This window comes from Mustela putorius, unplaced genomic scaffold (genome assembly GCF_011764305.1).
Source record: "Mustela putorius furo isolate JIRA1106 unplaced genomic scaffold, ASM1176430v1.1 tig00003909_pilon_pilon_pilon, whole genome shotgun sequence".
NCBI lineage: Eukaryota > Metazoa > Chordata > Mammalia > Carnivora > Mustelidae > Mustela > Mustela putorius.
Genome location: NW_025422057.1, coordinates 1821114 through 1843179, shown reverse-complemented (window position 1 = coordinate 1843179; position 22066 = coordinate 1821114). Strand labels below are relative to the sequence as shown.

Genomic DNA, 22066 nt, shown 5'->3' with positions numbered 1-22066 from the left:
CTTCTCCGGCACGAGGTGTCGCGCTTGGCACTCAAAGGGCAGTGACTACGCTACTGACTTAGATTTGGGGGTTGAGTCTCTTCCTTGCGGCTTCTTCAGAGACACATTAGACGCAGTGGAGCTCCAGGTCCCACCTTCTGAAGAGACGCCACGGTGCTTAGACGTCTTTCTTACAGCCGCGGAGCCGTGCCCTTCCGAGCTATTCCTCCGGAGTCTGTCTGGCTGTAGTGAACACGTTCTTGTGATCCTGCCGAAGGCGTGGCTGTTCTTGCGAGAGCTGTGGAAGGAACTCCCGGAACACGGCTGTTGTGTGGAGGTGCGGTGGTTCGGTATCCACTGCTCTGTCCCGAAAGGTTGCTAAGAGCGACCCTTCGGGACCCAAGCGTACCTGGAACCCCTTCAGGGCTCACGTAACTGTCGTCTGGATTTCCATTAGCCTCTTCTGGCTCCATAACCCCATCCTCATAATCGGAAGAAGAAGGAAGAGGAGGAGGAGGGTGAGGAAGGAGAGAAGAACGGGAGGCAGGGGGGAGGGAAGAAGGGGGAGCTTCGTTGTAGGGATGACGCAGGGGGCAGAGTGCCAGGCGTGAATTGTTTGATATCAATAGACTTATCTTTGAACTTGGACTTTCACACACATGTACTGTATTTTCAGGAAAATCTCATTTCACTGATTTTTTCACTTGTAAAATTTAAATTATAACACTTGCCACTTGAGATTTTTTATAATAATTAAATGAAGTCATATGAGCACCTGCTATTTGCTGACATTCTGTATATAAAACCCTGTCCTCCCACTTTGCCTACATGCCCTCATGCGATCTTATCACAGCCCTGTAGGGCAGCCATGGTTATCATCCTCATTTTACAGATGGGAAAACTGAGACGATGCATGTGAAGTACTTAGCACAATGGCTGGTCTGTAAATAGTACTGGTGGTGATAGTGCTGCTGGTCGTGGTGATGATGGTGATAACACAATAGTGATGATGGTGATGGTGGTGATAATGGCGATGATGATGGTGGTGATGGTGATGGTGATGGTACTGGTGCTGGTGAAGGTGATGATGATGGTGATGGTGGTGGTGGTGGTATGATGATGGTGCTGGTGATGGTGGTGGTGGTGGTGGTGGTGGTGATGGTGATGGTGATGATGGTGGTGGTGATGGTGGTGATGGTGTTGACGATGGTGATGATGATGGTGGTGATGGTGGTGGTGATGATGGTGATGATGCTGGTGCTAGTGATGATGATAGTGTTGATGATGGTGTTGATGATGGTGGTATTGATGGTGCTGGTGATGATGATGGTGATGATGATTACAATTCTGGTGATGACAATGGTGATGATGCTGGTAATGTGATGAGGGTGATGATGATTCTTCACTCTCATTGTCTCTTGCAGCCTCTGACCATCCACACCAAACCTTCCAACACCGAGATCCAGCCCTTTGTTTGGCTGGGTGATGTCTCACCTTTTATTGATTTAATGGATGGGAAGCTCTCTTTCTCCTGGCAAAGAAAGCTGGGAATTTATCAACAAAATACTGCCATCCTGTAAGTCTAGTGTTAGACACAGTATGAAATTCTGCAGGAATCAAAGTCTCTGTGAATGTCTGCCTTGTGGGGCCTCAGACATTCTGTCATGTGGTTGCAACAAATGGCCTTCAGACAAGGCAACCTTTGGAAGATCTGTATTCTGTAGGTATTATCCCTGACACTGCTCTGTTGGAGCTGCCTTTGGCCACTGTTGGAGACTGGCACATCACTCAGGGTGGGCTCTGGGTTCCTCGGTAGGGTTGGGGTACAGGGGCCCTGGTTGGGATTCAATGTCGATGGTGGCATCGAACAGGATGCCTCCCTAGGAAGGAACACAGCCATGGGCAAGATCCTGGATCCGGGAAGGAGCAAGGAGCACGGGAGCATGGGCTGTAGCAGCCGCTGCCTGCGTGCAAAGGGAAGACTCTAGGAAGGCCAGGGACCCAGGACTGCCTGGAGAAGGAGGATCTGGGCTCCAGCCTGGGGTGCCCATCCCGGGACCTCACTTCTCCCCTGTGGTCTCATGGACCGCTGGCCGCCTGGCAAAGCTCTGCCCGCCTGCCCGCCCAGCTCTCACTTCTGGAGCTTGGCCTGACCCCACCTTCTGGGCCTGGCGATACCTTCCCAGAAAGGGCCTGGGGTCCCTGAAGGCCCCGCTGTGCAGAGCCCGGCAGACGTCTCCACGGTGCTGCGACCACAGTCGTCCAGCCCTTTCTGTGCTCAAGTTGTAGCGTGTCGGTTACACCCCAGGGCCCAGGACCTCCACCACCCCGATGGCTGTGCCGACGAGGGCCATCGGAAGGACTGAAGGCCGTTCTGGCTGCACCTTTTTTTGTCAGCTCAAGGGCCCTGCGTCCAAAGGCCATGGTTCCTTCCATGCTCCCGTCCGTTCCACCAGCTGGCGGGCGTTTGTTGTTAGTGGCCGATGGCCTCCCCCTGGATGGCCCTGAGCTCAGACGCTCTGGTCTCCAGCACAGGTCAGTTTCATTGTCCGAGGGCAGGGCTGACCCGTGGACCCTCCTTATGACACAGCTCATGGGTGCCAGGTTGTCCTGTTGGCAGGGCTTGTCTTCGTGAAGTCGAAAGGATTTCCCAGCAGTTGGGGGCCCTCGAGCATGGTGGGGGACCCTGTGCCATCTCCTCATGGGGAAGCACACATGGTCTCAGAGTCCAGGACGCGTTCTCACATGACAGCACAAGGGACCCAGGCCTGGTCCCACAGCATTGGGGCCTCCCTGTTTGTCGAGATGGGGGGGCTTCCTTCTGTTCGCCGAGCACCCCCACCCCCATCCTGAGCACACGCAGGCTTGAGGAGACACCCAGGGCATATCCTCGGCTCGGGGGACGTGGGTGTGTCTCACAGAGGCTGCTGGGTCACTCGCGTTGCAACAGCATCAACAAAACACGGGGAAAAGGCTGGAGGGCAAGTGTCAGTCCCGTCACGTGCACCTCGGGGCCCAGGCCTCTCAGGCTTTCGAGGATCTGAAACAAAACCAACCTCCTGACACAGAAAGCAAAGGCAGAGGTTGTTAGTCTCCCCCAATTTTCACACTGAAGCAGACCAGCTGGGCTCTTAGGATAACAGAAGGGAGCCCCACAGGCAGCGTCTTCACAAGCTAGGGGGTGTGACGCATCCCCAGGAATTCATACCATCAGGCACAACCAGAGCCCAGGCACCCACGAGCCCTCGGGGGTTGCCCCCCCCCCCAGGAGGCACGTCCCAAGACCTTTGGGCCCAGCGAGTCGAGATGCCCCAGGTTGAGAGGCAGCCTCAGGCCGTGGCCTTGGAGCAGGCTGACGGGGGGGGGGGGGGGGTGCTGCTGACGCTGGAGGGGTCTTCTGGGCTCCAAACTCAGGGGAGCCGATGTGGCCCAGAGCTTGGAAGGGAGAGGTGGCTGGGCCTGGTAACTAAGGGTCCCTCCAGGACAAAACTCAGACAAAAATGCCAAGAGGAACTGGTGGGAGCCTATGGGGTCACACAGACACGCCCCAGAAAGGGAAGGACAGGCAGGGGTGAGAGTGAGGGGCAGCGCAAGATTCCCCACTTTGCGACAAAGAGAGGGAGTTCCAGAGCCTCGTGACCAGGAACGCTGTCTCCAGCCGCCTTCCCGTCACCAGCTCATCTCAGCTTGAGCTGCAGGAAAAGGTCGTTGTCTGATCCCATACCAATGAGCCGGAGAACAGTGACGCGCGGAGCAAAGGACCCACAGCAGGGGAAGTCCACGGGCAGCCGGGACGCGGGCCACGGGCAGCCGGGACTCAGGCCACAGGGCCTCCTGGACTCCGACGGAAACAGCACCCCGCTGCTCGGGAGGACACAATGTTTCAAAGGACACAACAGAAGCTCTAAAACCACGGCGTGTATCACGATAGACAACTCAGGGGGGAAGGGGATGTTGGACCAAGTGAACATCTAAAAAGCACCTGAATGATGCAAGAAATTAGAAACGAAAGGGAGAAAAGTTTGAGAACTGAAGGACGCACCGGAAGGTGCACAGATGTGAGCAGAATAAACACCACCGATGACGCCTGGAGGGGAAACAGCGAAGAAGGAGAGGAGAAACCAAAAGAACCCGAGAAAGAGACAAAAAGGATGTGGAAGCCGCGGAGGCAGAAAGACAGAGCCCCCCGTGGGCCCCGAGAGGCCGGCGATGAGGCGCACGCGCGGAAGGAAACCGGTATTGTGGAGCTCAGGAGGCGTCTCCTCGTAGGAAACAGATGTTCAGCCACGTCGTGAAGAGCCTGTCAGACCCGGGGCAGTCCGAGTCCCCACGACAGAGACACACACTCCGACTCCTGCAGGACAGACGCCGTGACTGAAGCAGACCGCGCCACCAACGCTGCTCCCTCTGGGAATTCACCGCGCGTCCAGCCCCCGTGGGAGCTGCCGGCAAACCCACACGATGTCGGGAAAGTGAGTTTTGAAGGGAAGGAGTCAAGCCTGCGCCCCGTGTTTTCCACCTGGGCTCCAACTCCGGGGAACCAAAGAGTTGAGGAGAACGTTGTGCTCTGTAAAGTGCTCAAGCTCACGGGTGCCAATGACACGGGAGAACGCACCTGCTGGTATGTACCAGTCCTGCAGGAAATGCCGGTCCCACGCCAGTCACCTGCGCACATCCCAGGAAGGCAGGTGACCCGAGCCGCGGGGCCGCCCAGCAGAAGGCACTCGGGGCTGCTGCGAGGGTCTCTCGTTCAGCGCCGACCAAACCCGGGTGGGCGTTGAGGGCACAGAAGCTGCAGGGCTAGGAGCTCGCGGGGGCCGGAGGCGCAGACACACGGACGGGGGAGGGAGGCTTCCGTGAGGGGGAGACGCCGATTTCTTTCAAAGCCAATGAAGAAAACGAGGCTGGGCCAGGAAAGGAGTGCAGGTAGCAGACTGCGGAAGGAGACCAGGAGGCTGCGGAGCACAGAGCTGAGGGGCATTCGGGTCGGAAAACAGTCACAAGAGAAGCTCAAACAACGGAGGGAACGGGGGCGTCGGGGGGGGGCGATGAGCTCGTGTCCGGGAACGACTGTTTGCTGCTTGTTCTCAGGAGGGATAATGACGATCTTTAAAAAATCTTCTGTTGTTCATGCACCCTGAAACATGCACACGTGGGGTTTACAGGAGATCTGGGGTTTGTTCCAAAATAGTCAGAATGGGGCGGCGGGACCAGGCATGTGTGGGGCTGGCGGGAGGCAGTGGCTGAGCCGAAGGTGCCCGAGGAGGTGGACACCCTGCCCGTAATCTGTTCTGGACGTTGTCACACTGAAAACCTCTAAACCGGTGTGTTGTGGCACTGTGAGTTGAGTGGGGGACGTCGGTCATTCTCACGGTGTTGGGCCTTCTCCCGTGGCGGCCCGGGGGGACCCCCACACTCTGACCTCTCGACTTCACCAGGAATCACCGCTCCAGGCCCTCTGAGTCGAGCCCCCTACTCTTCCCCGCACACAACCCTTGTCTTCGGCTTCACCCTGTCCTGACACTCGCCCCACGTTGCACACCAGCATCTTCAGGACGGGACGTGCTCCATGTCCCGGAGCACCACCACCGCAGCCACGGCTCCCGCTGCCCCTCCCCTTGTCCCCAGCTGAGCGCTCCTGCGACAGTCATATCCAACGTCTCCTCGCTAACCAGCTCATTTTCCCAAGCCCGCGGCAAACACGTGCTTTCTCATGGCGACAAGAGAAAAAGCTGCCTCGGTTTTCACACATCTGTACTCCAAGGGCTGACCGAGGAGCCAAGACGCTCGCTAACCAGCTCACGCAGAGGGAGGCGGGTCACGCAGAGGGTGCCCAGCACTTGGCCGCGCTCTGCATGCCCACAGTGACACCATGTGAACGTGGGCCGTCACCACGCCGCAGGTAAGGTGGATGTGACCCGAGGGGAGGCTGCACGAGGAGGGCCACGTTCTGGGAAGGAAGCAGGTGGTGTTCGCTGGCGAGTGTCCTCGTGCAGGACAGCAGGCGCTGGTCCCCTCACGCGCCCTCGGGCTCGCCCGCCCGGCATCTGGCAACTCCGAGAATGTGTCTCACTCCAACAGCCGCAGGGATTTCCGAAATCTGGACTGGAACTGCCCGTTAGCTGGTTTCAGACGATCAGTGGCTCAGTCCTGCGGGACCAGCAGCAGCCGCCGCCCTTCTCAGCCACGGTCCGTGGGATGGAGATGGGTCTGGGCGGAAATGCCCCGGATTCCATTTAAAAGGGACAACTCTTAAGTCAGACGCTTGAAGACGAGGTGGAAATTGAAACTGTCTTCTCGAGTCAAAGAGCATTTCCAGGGACAGTTCAGTCCTGGGTCCCCTCCAGCACAGGGGACCACGCCCCAGGGGCCTGGGTAGGACAGGCACCTACTTTCCCTTGGCCTGTCCTGGCCCGGGAGCCTGGGGTGCTGGAGGGAGAGAGGACACATCTCCAGCCCCTCTTGGTGGGTTCTTCTTCTACTTCCTGGGGAAAACCCGCCCAATGTATCTTGTTTAAGGGGGTCCTGTGGGTTCCGTCAGCGAAGCGTCTGACTTCAGCTCAGGTGATGATCTCAGGGTCCTGGGATCGAGCCCCGCATCAGGCTCCCTGCTCAGTGGGGAGCTGCTTCTCCCTCTCCCTCTGCCTGCTGCTCCCCCTGCTTGTGCTCTCTCTCTGTCTCAAATAAATAAATAAGGTTTTTTTTTTAAAAAAAAATGCTCTTATTTAAGACTCAACTGATGCATTTCCTCCCTGACCACCAAAGTCCACGCAGCCTCGCAGAGAATCCCCAGGCCGTGTTCTCGTGGAAGGGCCACAGACGGGCCTCAGCTCTGGCGTGGCTAGGGCTGTGTGGCCGCCGGCGCCGGTCCTTCCCCTGCAGGACAGGTACTCAGATAAAACGATGCAGAGAGCCCAGGCACAGCCAGATGTCCACAGAGGGCCCGGACCCGGTCACTGTGCCTGGCCCGGTGCGGCAGCAGAGGGTCCCCATGCGAGGGGAGGGGCTGTAGCTCTGCCACGTTCATCATGGGCACTGGGGTGCTTCAGCAGAGACCACGACTACAAGTTCTGGGGTCCAGCGCTGGAGAGCAGTGATGATACAAGGGACGTGTGACAGGGATGGAGACATTCCCCTCCAGGGATCTGCCCCAGGGGCCCCCAAGCCAAGGAGGAACAGACCTGCATGGCCAGTCTAGGATGCTAGCACTCCCTGCTGGCCAGAGCCGCCAGAGCAGGAGACGACATCCGCCTGACCCTGGGTCCCCGGCGCCCCACGTGGCGGATGGCCACTGATGTTCACTCCACGTGTGCCCAGAAGAGAGGGGGGCCCGTGGGGGAGAGCTGGGGCAGGTTATGATCTGGGGACATGGCCCCGTGTTTGTTCCTCTGTCCGCTCTGCCTTCCCAGGGCCCTGGCTTTTCATGGAAGGCCCTTGTATCTTGGCAGGGGATGTGGGGCTCACACTGTCCCCGAAAGCTTCCAGTCCATCAAAGAGATGGAGCCATGGGAAGCTCCCAGAAGTAGATGGCCAGACCACATGGCAGGGCCTGGGCACACGGCATTGAATGCAGCAGGTGCTTAGCATTTGCTGGATTAGCGGGCTAGCTAACCTAGCTTCTCTTTCCACGTGGGAGTGTGCCCTCCAGGCCTATGTTTGGGCACCTGCTGGTGGTCCTGGGAGGCTGGGAAGGCCCCAGCCTCCCCTGCTCACGCCGTGTGTGGGCTCTTGGCAGCACGAAGGGGCCCCTCGTGGAAGAGGATTCCACAACAGGCCGTCCTCCCACATGAGGGAAGACACCACGGCTTCATCTCAGAGTTCACATGCCCGCTGCTAGCACGGTCCCGGGGACCCCCGGCAGCTCTCCTGGGCCCCCGCTGTGCGACAGTCAGAGAGGACGCCCGGGTGCCAAGATCCTTGCAGGAGCAGAGATCCAGGAAGGCAAGGTCGGCTGAGAGGCCTGATGAAGGACCAGCGCGGGAACTCGGGGTGGGGGCCTGGAGCGGACCCGGACTGGCCCCCACCCCGGCCGGATTTCGGGTGCACCTCCAAGTGAGGGCTGGCTGTGTGGACGCTGCCTAGATAACTCTGCCTCCCCCTGAAAAGGCCAGGGACAGCGGCCAGGCATCTGTGGGCAGTCCGGCGTGCTCCCGGGGCTCACTGTGAATGCCGACATCTGGTCTCCCCTTTCAGAAATACGTACGTTTATAATTCTTTCTGGACAGCAAATAAATGGCAGTGCGGGTTAAAACGGCAAACTGAAATCCCGTCACAACCAAGGCTTGCACACGCCATCCCCAAGGCGGCTACAACCAGGTCAGCGGCGTAGGCGGCCCTGATGACCTGGGGCGCAGACTCCGTACCGCTCACAGAGCCACAGGTCTCTTCACAGAACCACTGACCAACCCGACTCAGGAGCTGTGCACGAAGAACGACTCAGAAAGCAAGTGGGTGTCAACGACTGGTTCGCCACGCACGGCCAAGGGGCCATGCGCCGTGCCCGTGATAGGAAGTCCCCGGAGGGTCGAGGCTCCCACACTGCTCCCGGAATGCAGACCGTTCTCACTCCATACGGTCAACTAAAGACATACTCCGGTAGCAAGTGTATTTTAAAGTCTGCCTATTTTCCAGCCTTATTCTAGAGCATTTCAAACAAGCAACACTCTTACTTTCTGAGCAGCTAATTTTTCCGGGATTCTAGAAACCCTGTGTGTGGACATGAACACAGCTCGCTCCCCCTTGTCTCCACGGCGTGTAGCCCTCTGCTGCCCGCACTCACTGGCCGAGTGTTTCCCTCCACGCTCCGCAGCTGGCTCTCCGGGATGTGGCTCAACCTGGGGGCAGTCCCAGGGACAGTGCCTCCACAACCCCCAGACTTTAAATAAGGTGGTGTTTTTTTGTTTGTTTGTTTTGTTTTGTTTTGTTTTGTTTGTCTTTTGGACGATAGTGTTGTTTTTTGGTCTAGATGGATTCTCCCAACCCTAGGTGCCCCAAGGTGGGGTGTGGAACTGTTGGGGGCAGATCTCAACCCCGTGACCCAGCCTTGTCCAGAGGACTGCTTGGAGTGTGCCTTGGCCCCCGTGGTTTGCCAGGAGAAGAATACTCAGGCCATATTTGGAGCAAGTAGACCAGGGACAAGGTACTTCCTGCTGATTCTACGCTCTGGTTGCGCCTCCAGCTCAACTGCGTCCGACCCCAAGGAAATACTCCGCGCGACATGACGGCTTCCTGGGGTAAGGTCAACTTTCACACTTGTATCCAAAGTGTCCCCCAAACTCACCAACTACAAAATCTACAAACTTAGAGAACAAACACTATTCCAAGCCAAGAGATTGTTTTGGTCGCCCACAGGACAAGGAATCTATGCCAAGGCCGTGGGGCCCGTCATCCCTGAAGGAGCCAGGGCCCCCTGCCGCGCTCCAGGGCGCCGCTCCGTAGAGCGTCTCCCAGTCTATCCACAGGTGAAGGCGGGCGCCTCCTGGAAGGGCTGGAGGCCACCCGCGTCGCGGACAACTTCTTCTCTGATGTGTTTCGCAGATCATTTCCTTGTGAATTTTCGACTAAATGCCTCCCTGCTGACTCCCTATAATAGTTCAGTTCAGTTATTTGAAAGAAGTCCTGAGTTCTTAACGCAGGCGGCCTGTTCGGGAAACAGGTCTGAACAAAGACCAGACCGCGCATCAGAAGGCGGCAGCTCCTGCGGGCGCCGCGGAAGCACGGGCGACGCCATCGGTTTTCCGCTCCCAGGGAGGACAGAGGATGGTGTATCGGGAGCGCAGTCCGTCAGACAGGCCACCGCCAGCTACTTGAGAGGCACTCGCCGGCTCGTTTAAACGTTTTAGTAATCCGAAAGCTCGTCCTCGTGACGTATTGTCTTCCCAGGGAATTTCGGGGAAAGCGTCCCTCAGCCCTGAGCGACCGATCAGCGGATGGACCCCCATCGCGGAAGGGCGTGCGCAGCGGATGGGAGTCGGTGAGGGTTCGAGAGGGACGCAGGAGCAGGAGCCACGTCCAGAGAGAGCGTGTGGCTTCTTCCCTTGCTTCCCCACGTGGCTGTCAGTGAGCGGCACAGCGTGGGAAGACATGGCACTTCTGGATGAGGAGGTGTTCTGTTATTTATGCAGACAGGGGCCCTCAGGGACGGACTTTAGCCCATCCTCTGGAGGCCTGTTCCACTGTATACTACTGCATACTCCTGTATACCTACTGTATACGCCAGAACCCGCTAATCAGAAACACACAGAGGCCGTCAGGGGCTTGCAAGACCTGAACAGATGGACACAACCTTCTGGAAGACAGACAGACACGCAGGGCTGGCGCTGGCGGGGTGACCACCTGGGGCAATCAGCTCTGAGCGAGGGACACGCAGACCCGGCCGGGGGAGCCTGCGGGGTGAACACAACAGGTGGTGGATGTGAATGGCCCCGAGATGAAGGAGCGGCCGGTGGAGCGTTCTAGGTCCCCAGTCCAGCTGCGTCCCCATGCAGAGGGGATGTTTCCTCCCGGGATCTGGGGAGAGCAGAGCTGCCCGGACGGCGGAACCCGCAGCTCAGGACGGATGCGTGGGTGGCGAGCAGGGCGGCTCTGCCGGAGTCCTCGGGGTCGGGTCCAAGGCTGCTGCTTAATCCCGGACAGCCCTCGGATGATTAACAGCAAAATTAATGTTCTGACGTTTCTTAAATGCCAACTGATCAGAATTCAAGGCCAGTCCCTCGGGAGAGCGAGAGAAAGCAGGCCGTGTAGATAGACGGCCCAGCCACTCCGGCTCCTGGCCAGCCTCTCCTCCCTCGTGAGCTCCACGTGGTCACCCAGCGGCTGGAGTTCCCAACGCCTGGTGCCTCGGGAAGGCCGTCTTGTTTCCAAGATTCTACGTGAATTTAACCAGAGGGACGGAGACCGGCGTGGCCGATAGCCGTGGTTGGACATAAAGACATGACACTTCGCTCCCTTTCCCAGAACCCTTGGCCCAGCGAGGCCTCGATGTCCAAACTCTGGGCGCATGCAAGTGTCCTTTGATGCTCAGGGTGACTTTCTAAGAAGGTGAGACAGGGCGGGGGTGCTCAGCCCCACACCACAGGGAACCTCGTGCCCAGGCAACTGCAGTGCGGGTCCCTGTCGCCCCAGGTAGGAGAGCCCCCCTCCCAGCACCGGGACCGCTCCCCTATCTAGGGGACAACAGTGCTCACCCACCCTGGAATTGTTTCTGGAAAGTTCCGTGGTGTCTGTTTGTTATCTGTTAAAATTACAATATACCCAAGTGGTGGTCAGAGGAATGAATTTTTGAGGGGTGCGTGGCAGGGAAAGGCCCAACAGCACCGAAATGAAGGGGCCTGAAGCTGGTCGGGAGAACGCTGCAGGCTGGTGCCTCCTACCCTGTCCGTCCGCCGCAGAGGAGAGTCCCGTCCTGACGGCGGTCAGGTGCCGGGCCCACCGCCCGGGTCGGCTCTCTCCCTCCCTCGCTCCCGCCGTCGCAGCCAGGAGGCCCCGGGAGGGCTGAGGGGACCAGGGTGGATTCCCTCCCTTCCTGTGGGCAGGCGTCACTTCTTCCAAGAAACTATTGTTTGGTAGAAATAATACTGAAGCTGTATTTTTAAGACTTTACACAGCATAGACTTAAAGAATCATCGGGGCCATGGGGTTCCGGGCTGGTGGGTCGGTGGGGCACGCCCCTCCTGATCTCAGCCTGGTGAGCCGGAGCCCCATGTTGGGCAGAGAGATGACTGAAAAAGAAGACCCTTAAAAATCTTAAAAATAAAAAAAAAAAAACAATGAATGATCAAGGGCATAGAAATGATGACCGCAGAATGGTTTTAACCAGAAATCGTCGTAAGTCAATGATGTGAGGTCGTTTTCCTCACACACGGGCACGGTTTCCTTTACAACCGTCACATTTTCCCCTCGTGATGCTGTTTAGACAAACACCAGTTTTTACAAGTTGCTGCTGGAATCCTGGCCAACGCCGACCCCAGCACCCTCCACACCGCACGGCCGCCGACCCAGCACCCGCCTGCGGCCCGTCATGGCGGCGGTCCTTGCGCTGCGCCTGCCGGGGACGGCGCAGGCGCCTGTGGATCCCCTGACTTTCCGTGGGAGGCTCTGTTCCACTGAGCGGAGCGGGGGCTGGGCTCCGGCAGCTCCTGCCTCCTGAATGGGCTCCGGGTCCTAAGGCACTTTTTTTTTTTTTTTTTAAAGATTTATTTATTTAATTGGGAGAGCGTGCATGTGTGTGAGCCAGGGGAGGGGCAGAGGCAGAAGGAGAGTCTCAGGCAAACTCCCCACTGAGCGCGGAGCCCAACCAGGACTCAATCTCATCAGGACCTTGAGATCATGACCTGAGTTCACGACCCTGAGATTGTGACCCTGAGATCATGACCCGAGATCATGACCTGAGTTCACGACCCTGAGATCGTGACCCTGAGACCATGACCTGAGCCAAAACCAAGTTGGGCGCTTAACCGAACGTGCCCCCTAGATGCCCACATACCCAGAACGCTGACGCCCCTGACACGGGCACGTGGCCCCTGCTACAGGCCGAGGCCACCTGTGAGAGGACCGATACGTGGGCGGCAGGCCGTGGCTGCATGTGTCCGCTGGGCTATGGGGAGGCCGGGCTCTGGCCGGACAGCGGGCCCCCCGGAACTCAGAAGTGGCCCATGACTCTCTTTTCACAGGTGGCCTTTTAAGATCCCCCAGCTTCCCTGCCGGAGACGGTGGCCGCGCAGCCGTGCCGTGCCTTCTGCCGCCTTCCCGGGAGCGTAGACACACAGACACTGAGTTTCACCCCTTTGTGTGGGACTCTGGAGGAAAGGAGCCACAGACCGGGGCCTGCGGGAGGGGCCGGCGGTGGGTCTCCGGGCCACGGGTGCTGCCGCCACAGCCAGAGGGTGGCACGCGCGAGAGAGGAGCATGCACAGAGCGTGCCCGCCATCACCAGCACCCTTCCCCCTTCACCTGCCACCTCGGGCGGCCACTGGGAGCTCCTGCAACCTCGTGCAGACCGGAAATCTGAGGTCGCAGTGAATGACTTTGTCCAACATCACCATGTGCGCAGAAGGCCCCCGAGTCCGACCCAAGATCTGCCGGACACGCCCTCACCCAACACACGGCACCCGAGGCTCCCAGCGGGCTCCGTGTGTGTCTCCAGGGCTCAGAGGCCAGGCCGGACAGGGCACACGGGCCCTGGGGAGGGCTGGTGCAGGCCGGACGCGGTCCAGTGTCCTTGGTGCCTAGAGCCACCACGACACCTGCCCACCAAGGCATGGGGCACCCAGAGCCGTCAGCGACACAGAACCTGAGACCCTCCCACCTCTGCTTACTGGTTAAATCTGCTCTTTGCTCAGTCATGAAAGTCAAAACGAACCTTTTTTTTCTTTCCATGCTGCCTGCGGCAGAAAGATGTGAGAGCCAAAGGCCTTGTCACCTACCGGTTCCTCTTGGTCCTCAGGTTCCGGTCTCCCCTGCCGTCCTCAGACTGAGACCCGTCGCTGTGGTCGGCTGGAAGAAAATCAGGTGAATGAGTTGGGAGTGTCTGCGCCCATCACTCTGGCAAACCACCAAGACGCACTCCCTTTCAAACAGAGTCATCTGGGAACGAGGGACACAGACCAAGCCCTGGAACCAGCTTCTCTCGGCGCTCCTTGTATGTTCCAGCAGAAGAGCAAGCTGCTGCCCTTCTGAGCAGAGAAGGCCTTTAGAAGCCGCCCAATCATCCAGCAAAGCCAGGGGACAGAGAATGGGCAGTGGGCATCTCCCAGCCCCTCCACGGGCAGGCCCTCGCGGAGACCTTCTATGTCACGTGTGCCTTCATGTGCTCGCAAGCAGACCAAGACCCCTGTCCTTCCTCTGTCCGCCGCCTTCCCCTCCCCGCACATGGCACCGACTTCACTCCGGACCACGTGTCTACTTCCAGAACCCAAACTGATTTTGACGACAGGTCCCCTATTTACATCCTGAGGAGACTGGTCTGGGAAATGTTTGATGAGATTTGAAATGGAAAATAAAAAGGGGCTTCCGCATTTCATATTTGTCTCCAAAAGGGAGGGGAAATACAAGGCTCAACCTGGTTCCAGAACGTTATTCCTTCAGTCCTGACCCACGGATGGTCCACGCGCCCCGGCATCACCCTGCTTTCCAGCCCGCTTCTACCTCTGCATCCATCACGCCCGGGGACCACTGTCCCATGCGCCCGTCCCTGGCATGCAGAGGTGAGGGGGGCTGGGCTCTGCAGGGCATTCCCAGGTCCCCACGCCCCCCGGACCACCAGCTCCCTCGGCCCCGCCTTCCTGAAGAGGCCCCACCAGGACAACACTGCCCACCGCCTCAGAGAGCGCCGTGTTTGGAAGCCGGCGAAGCCTTCAACCCCGTCCACTCTTAGTTTGCGTCCAGTGTTGAGCGTGGGGCTGGCCGCGGAAGGAGGGAGTCAGGCTCCGGAAGCCTGCGTCGGTCCCAGCCCTCATCCCGGTTCTGGGGCCCCCCCACCCGTGAGCAGCCACGCCACGCCATGTGCACTCCAGCGTCCTGGGATGCAGGGGGACACGGACGGGACGGAGAACTGGCCCCAGGAGTGTCCCACCCCAGGAAGGGCCTCACGGACAGGGACCCTGCGCACATGAACTTGGGGCGGAGTGAGGCTCCCTGTGGGACAGGGGTGCGTGCTTGAGGGAGGGGCAGGCTTTCGGGATGCCAGCTCCGGGAAGGCTGGTGTCCACCCCTTAGTGGCACCTTCAGGACGCCTCACGCAGCAACACCCGGGCCGTCCTGTGAGCTGGAGAGAGGATGCTCAGCAGGTGCCAGGATCAGCATGACCCCCAAACGGTCTCCAGACATTGCTAAACGCCCCTCCAGGGGACAGAAGCCCCTCCTCACTGAGAGCCACAGGAAAGAACCCCTGTGAGAAATGAGCTCACTTGCGGCCAAGTTCACCTTCTTGCCTCTCCACACGCTCTTCCCACGGGGCCCCTCTGGGACGCCGGCGTCAGTCCGTTCCTGGCCTCTGACCCTGAAGCCCAGGAGGCTCACTCCCCTGCCTGCTCCGCCCGGCTCCCCCTCCTGGCCTCTCGGCCTCACCCCCGCCCCGCACGTTGAGCCTGGGGCCACCCTCACGCCCACCAGTCCCTGCCCCAGCCTCCAGGCCCACCGCAGCCCTGCACTTATGACCCCAGGCCTGGATGCTGGTCCCTCTGGCCCGGCACGCGCTGGCCTCCCACACGGGCTCTGCCTCAGACGGGACGTCCCCACCCAGCGCCTGCAGACCACGCTCTCCCCGCTTGCTGAAACCTGTGACCCTCGCAGCAGACGAGTCACTCGTGTGAGAGTTGCCTGTCCCGTGACCTCCGAGAGTGATGTTTCCGAGACCGTGGGAAGAAGACGTACCTTGGCTCCTCCCAAGGCACAGAAGACAGAAAGACCCCCAAGACTCTGGCTGCCCTCAGCAAAAAGAGGGGCAAGGCAGGGGTGCTGTCCTAGCTGGGCGAGCGCCCCCAGGAACCTCTCCTCCCATGGCTGGGTCAGAAACTGCCCAAGGTGGGGGAGTTGGGGCAGTGGACCCGGGGGCACGGTCGTGGGCGCTGGGACGAGAAGCCAAGCAGCAGGGCTGCCTTGCCTTTCCGGTGCTCTCCTGGAGCAGCAGCCGTGCTTCCGGCTCTCGGGTCCCAGCCAGGACCGAAGTGCAACAATTCGACGGGACTCTGGCACTCACAGCCTGGAGGCAGCGCTGGGCCCCCACGACCTGGGCACCCCGACTTCTGACCGACCGGCTGGAAACCGTGCTAGAACAGTCCACAGAACACAGAACACAGCTCACGCTGCGTTTACTGGCTCGGAACTGTGACTGGGCAGCAGGTGTCCTGCTACGTGGACCTCCTCCCTCCCCCGCTCGCTCCCTGCCCCCCCCCCGCTTCCTGCTCCTTCCCCCTCCCCCCTACTCCCCCTGCACAGGCAGGCCCACAGCAGGCGGCACAGACAGGAGTCAGCCTGCACTGCTGGACGTGAGGGAATCACACTGGGTAGGTCCAGGCCCCGCACTGTGGCTCTGCGGACCCCGCTAGCAGGGAGCCTTCTGACACCCAAATCAGCCTCTGCGTTCTCTGCTCGTGGCAGGTCATAGTCAACCTGTGAAAAAGTGCAGAATGAGAGTTAGGCCTGAGCAGAGCCGGGCAGAGTTCTACACGGCCCAGAGGGGGCAGAATCCTTGGGAGAGGTCTCTAGGCCGGGGGCCAGCTGGACCCCAGGGTCAGTCACCCTGAGGGACGAGCTGCCTGGTCACCTAGAAATGCTGCACTGACGGCGATCCCCTGCCCCCGAGGCTCACTGAGAGCTTGCCCAGGCTCCTCCCCCTCCCCGAGCCCCACAAGACACGGGGCTCCCGGGTGGGTCCCCCTCCCTGCTGCCTGGGGTACAGCGTGAGCGGCCCTGCGTCAGCAAGTCCCCTGGCCACTGGTCTGGGGACTCCCACTGCTCTGTCCACCTGCGGCCTCTCCTCCTGCCCCACGACATGGCTGTCATTTCCTGTCACTGCCCGTGGGCCTTCTGCTCGTGGCTGGGGCCGGGGTCCCGCCCAGGGCTGGTCAGTCCAGCCTCCAAGTGCACAGTGACTGGTCTGGACGGGGACTGCTGTCCTCTCTCCCCGTGCGCCCTCACGCCTGGATCGCAGGGGAGCAGACAGCCCGAAGCACTAGGTTCTGGGAGAAACCACTTGGAAAACGCTCCCCCAGCCTCTCCTGTCCCACAGCTGCATGTGGCCCAAAGGCACAGAAAGAAGGGACACAGCCCTGGGATCGGTGCTCACTCAGTGGCACATCTGAAACCCGGAGGGGCCCGCCATCTGGCCACTGGGCTGCACCAGAGGAGAGCAAGTGTCACAGGGCATCATGGAGACCCCGCGGGGCCCAGGCACCTGGCCTGCCCCTTCCAACCCGGCTGCCTGGCAGCTTCTGCTGGAGCACATCAGCTCCCCGCAGGCACCTTCCAGGGCGGATGGCCTGTGTGTCTCCATTCGTCTGCTGGCTCCAGGGTCCTGCACCAGTCACTGTGCAAAGAGGCGGCACAGGCCAGGGGCCCATGGGTGTTGTGGAGCGTGGAATGCGGGTCCCGTGGGAAGGTCAGGTCCCTCCCAAACAGCTGGGATGGGGGAACTCTGCATGGGGGGGCCTCCTCAACCCAATTTCTGGGGCAGGTGATGCCAACCGTGGGCTACGGACAGTCAGCAGGGACATTGTCAGCTGAGCCTGGACACCTGGTCCCACTGTGGCTCTGAGACTCGTGTGCTCTCCCTGGGCAAATACAGCTTGGGAGAGCCAGCCTCTCTCGAGCCACAGCTGTGTTTACTCACAGGGACGGTTTTATGTCCTACTTGCAAAATGAACATTATTACCAATGCACACTCGTCTTGAATATAAATGACTAAAATGTTTACAGAGGAACTGAGGCCAAGTGACATCTGTGCCACCTCTGCGGTAGGTTGGGGACAAAGTGGCTGAGAGGACAAGGCTGCCCGCCCCTGGTCATGGGTATGTCAGGCACAGGGAGCAAAACACTTTCCAGAAGCGCGTTCTTACCACAGGCTCATGGCTCAGGAGAAGCCCGGTAAGGCTGTCCCTCCTCGGATGCGGGGTCTGACCCGCCCCCACACACTGGAGAGAAATGGGACCTGGGGCAAGTTAGTTAATCCATCTCCTTTAATTCCCTCTTCTATAAATGGGTATAAAGCCGGTGGGTTGCAGAATGATGGCCCCCAGGATGGCCGTGGCCGGTCACTGCACCTGTGAACATATCAGGTTCTATAGCAAAGGAGGATCCAGACGGCAAGCAGCGACCTGGGGACGGAGAGCGTCCTGCGCCGCCCAGGTGAGCCCGGTGTAATCATAAGGACCCTCCTTCCCAGGGGAGGAGGAAGGCAGGAGAGTTGCCAGAAAGATCTGAGGTCACCGTCCTGCTGTCCCTGAAGGGCGGACAAGGAGCCCAGAGCAGCAGAAACCAGGCGGCCAGGAAACACGGCTTCACCATCTCCACTGGGACTCGCGCGGCTAACAAACGGGCGTGGGGCGAAGCCATGGAGCCCGTGATCACGCAGTTCCCACGGGCCCCGCCTCGTGAGGCCGAGCTGATGGAAGTGACCAGGCTGCGCGCGCACCTTCCCGGCAGAGCTTCCTCCCCTCCCCCGTCCGCTGCACCGAACGCCGTCGGCCCAGCTTCCCGGTGCCCTTCTGCTCAGCGGGCATTTACTCCGAACCCACAGCAGAGCTTCTAGACCCGGAAAAAAAATCTCGATGCACGCAAGATAATTAGGAAATAATTCAGGTCTTTGACTGAGTCCCTCAGCAACGCTAACAGAATCAAGAGGGGACTTTTCCCTTCTCTGTTGAGTGATGAGTGGCTTAGCACGTCTGGCAGTTCTGAACCCTGTTCCACGAGGCTGTCACAGCATCAGCGCCCCCAACACCATGCCGTGTGTCCCCTGCACGCAGACACACGTTGAGAGGCTGGAGCCCCGGCCTGCGGCCGCTCTTGGGTAAAATTCAATTACTTCATTTGCCTCTTGAAAAATAACCGGTATCAACCGGAATGCTTAATTGTCCTATTTCAGACTAGAAACAGGTATTAATATATTCAGATCCGTAATGTCTTGGAGTTGAGCAAAATGTGAAAAACAAAATTCTCCACCAAGAACAATTTCCCCTAGAGCAGGTTCTCGAAATAATCAAGGTCAAATCATTTGATGAGTCACGATGGATGAACAGACAGGGAGAAGTGTCACTTGCCGAAGGCTGGAGGTCATCAACTCTGCCCACTAATCGCTAATTAATCCTCTAGAAATACCTCCTGCCCTAATTGTCTGGCAGCAAACGAACCAGTTTGGGTGGGTGGATCTTAGAAAATTAGAAATTATTCCCGGAAATGTCAATTCTACCCCGCAACAAGCAGTCGGGAGTTGCAGTCATTCGCCTATCTTTAAGGTTCTGGTTAAAAACCCACAACACTCCTTTAAGAAAGTCTTGTCCTCTTTTTACAAGAAGCAGCAAGGTTAAAACTTGTATTGTAACTACACATAACGATATCAGTGTATCTATCTCGGTAGAGTAGTTAGGGGTGTTGTGATAAGTTAATGGAAGACAAGTGTGTGCTGTAGCAAATCCCAATTAATCTGATATTTCGGTTGTGGTTGTGTTGTTGAACTTCAGCTTCAATTCTACTTTTCCTGAGTACAGTGTGTGAGATGGAGCGCTGATCTGTGAACCGGGTAATTTAGATCCTGCTGTTAAATTAATTAAACAAGAGGCCATTAGGCTGCCAGGGCTCTGAGACCTGGGAGGTCCACTTAAGCAAACTGAAACCAAGGCCCGTGAATGTCTCAGGGCTGCAGCATCACTCACGATGCCGAGGATGGCCAGTCGCAGACCGCCAAGGGGGCCCGGAGCTATGGCCAATCCCACCTTCTCTGCCCGCCTCTCCCCGGTTCCCGTCAGCACCAGGTGCGTGTCCGATGTGGCCCTGCTCCACGGGAACCCAGTTTCTGCACAAACAAACTCTCGCAGCGTTTCATACACCTCGGTTTATCCTCCACCTGCCCCCACCCCAGTCCTCCCCCGGCCTGATTCGGCGGCAGGCTCAGTGCCGAGTTCTGCCAATGCCCCTCTGTCTCTCCTAGACCCGGTGTCACTGGGTCCAAAGGACAGAAGCCACAGGGCAGCCGTGCACCGCCTTAATGAGTTCCTTTCTCGTACCTGCCAGTGCTTTGGGGGGAAAAGAGGGAAGGAGGGAAGGGGGTAGGCGGGCGGGCGGGAGGGAGGAGGGAGGGGAGAGCGGCACCCAGTCATCTCCGGCGCGAGCTAAGGAAACTCTGCATTATTTGTCTGTGGCCAACCAAACCCACTCGCAGCTGCGGCGGCTGCCCTTCGGCCGGTCTCATGGGACTGGAGGGTCTCGTGAGGCCGAGGGGTCTGTGCTCGGCTGCCCTGTGAGTTGGGCCTTGGGAGATTGTTTTCTATGAGGATTTGTTTTCAAACCTTTCAATGACACATCGCTTTTAAAAATGGACGCAGCCCTTGACCATTCTCTTACACCGCACACAAAGATAAACTCAAAATGGATAAAAGACCTCAACGCGAGACAGGAATCCATCAGAATCCTAGAGGAGAACATAGGCAGTAACCTCTTCGACATCAGCCACAGCAACTTCTTTCAAGATATGTCTCCAAAGGCAAAGGAAACAAAAGTGAAAATGAACTTTTGGGACTTCATCAAGATCAAAAGCTTCTGCACAGCAAAGGAAACAGTCAACAAAACAAGGAGGCAACCCACGGAATGGGAGAAGATATTTGCAAATGACAGTATAGACAAAAGGCTGATATCCAGGATCTATAAAGAACTCCTCAAACTCAACACACACAAAACAGACAATCATATCAAAAAATGGGCAGAAGATATGAACAGACACTTCTCCAATGAAGACATACAAATGGCTATGAGACACATGAAAAAATATTCATCATCACTAGCCCTCAGGGAGATTCAAATTAAAACCACATTGAGATATCACCTTACACCAGTTAGAATGGCCAAAATTAGCAAGACAGGAAACAACATGTGTTGGAGAGGATGCGGAGAAAGGGGACCCCTCTTACACTGTTGGTGGGAATGCAAGTTGGTGCAGCCACTTTGGAGAACAGTGTGGAGATTCCTCAAGAAATTAAAAATAGAGCTTCCCTATGACCCTGCCATTGCACTACTGGGTATTTACCCCAAAGATACAGATGTCGTGAAAAGAAGGGCCATCTGTACCCTAATGTTTATAGCAGCAATGGCCACGGTCGCCAAACTGTGGAAAGAACCAAGATGCCCTTCAACGGACGAACAGATAAGGAAGATGTGGTCCATATACACTATGGAGTATGATGCCTCCATCAGAAAGGATGAACACCCAACTTTTGTAGCAACATGGACGGGGCTGGGAGAGATTATGCTGAGTGAAATAAGTCAAGCAGAGAGAGTCAATTATCATATGGTTTCACTTATTTGTGGAGCATAAGGAATAGCATGGAGGACATGGGGAGATGGAGAGGAGAAGGGAGTTGGGGCAACTAGGAGGTGGAGACGAACCATGAGGGACTGTGGACTCTGAAACACAACTGAGGGTTTTGAAGGGGCGGGGGTGGGAGGTCGGGGTACCAGGTGGTGGGTATCAGGGAGCGCACGTATTGCATGGAGCACTGGGTGTGGTGCGTAAACAATGAATTCTGTTACGCTGAAAAGAAATTTAAAAAAACAACAACAACAAAAATAAATAAATAAAAATGGACGCCACCCAATCAGAGGAGGAGACAAAACCACAATCCAACGCTTCCTGTCCCTGCGTGCAGCTGCGTTTCCACAGATGCGATTACATACGCACCTAAGACACCTCCTGTCCCAGCGGAGGCTTCCCCGGACTCACTGGAGAATGTTCTTGTCAACTTAGGTGAAACAAGCCGATGAAACCTGCCTCCCCCAATCCCAACACACTACGCCCACATTGAAGAGCACCATTTTCCAGGCTCCTGGCGTGGTTAAAAATGTTTAAAAAACTTTCCAAACACTGTTTTCTAAAGTTCCAGTTAAATGCCTCCGCCTTTGACTGAAACCATGGGTAGATACTGTCGTGCGTCAGCTCTCTATCATGAGAATAAAAATCATCATTGCAAACTCAATAAAATATCCCGTAAAAATAAAACAAAACCCTCTTTCAAGGGGTCAAGATCCAGTTTCCTGGCCTCTCAGGCACGTGTGCGCCTCTCGGGTGGGAGGCCGCTCCTGACTCTGAGTTTCCAGGCGAAGCCAACGCTTGTTCAACCCCCGTGCCTGGCGAGCGGGCTTTCCCAACACCGCAGCTAATTAAAAACACATCACATCTGATCGGAAAGGACCCTTGCCGGAAAGGCTAACCGTTTTTCTCCGACTCCGGGGAAGCGGGATTTCCACGGTTGTTCGCAGACAGGCGACCTCTCCGCCAGGCGCCCGACCCCTCGGGCGGGAACGCACCCTCCCCGCGAACGCCTGCCTTCCCGGGAAGCCAAGCGCCCTGGGAATAAACAAGGGACGGGTCCGTTCGCAG

The 22066-nt window shown here is 57.8% G+C and overlaps 1 protein-coding gene across 1 annotated transcript in view; it reads right to left on the bottom strand.

Moving 5' to 3' along the window:
• TCERG1L (transcription elongation regulator 1 like) overlaps positions 1-22066 on the bottom strand; it is a 174152-nt gene that overhangs the window by 22650 nt on the left and 129436 nt on the right. The window contains exon 8 of the mRNA XM_045068914.1: positions 13404-13473. Within this exon, the coding sequence (XP_044924849.1) occupies positions 13404-13473 (70 nt within the window). The remainder of the gene's footprint in view (positions 1-13403; positions 13474-22066) is intronic.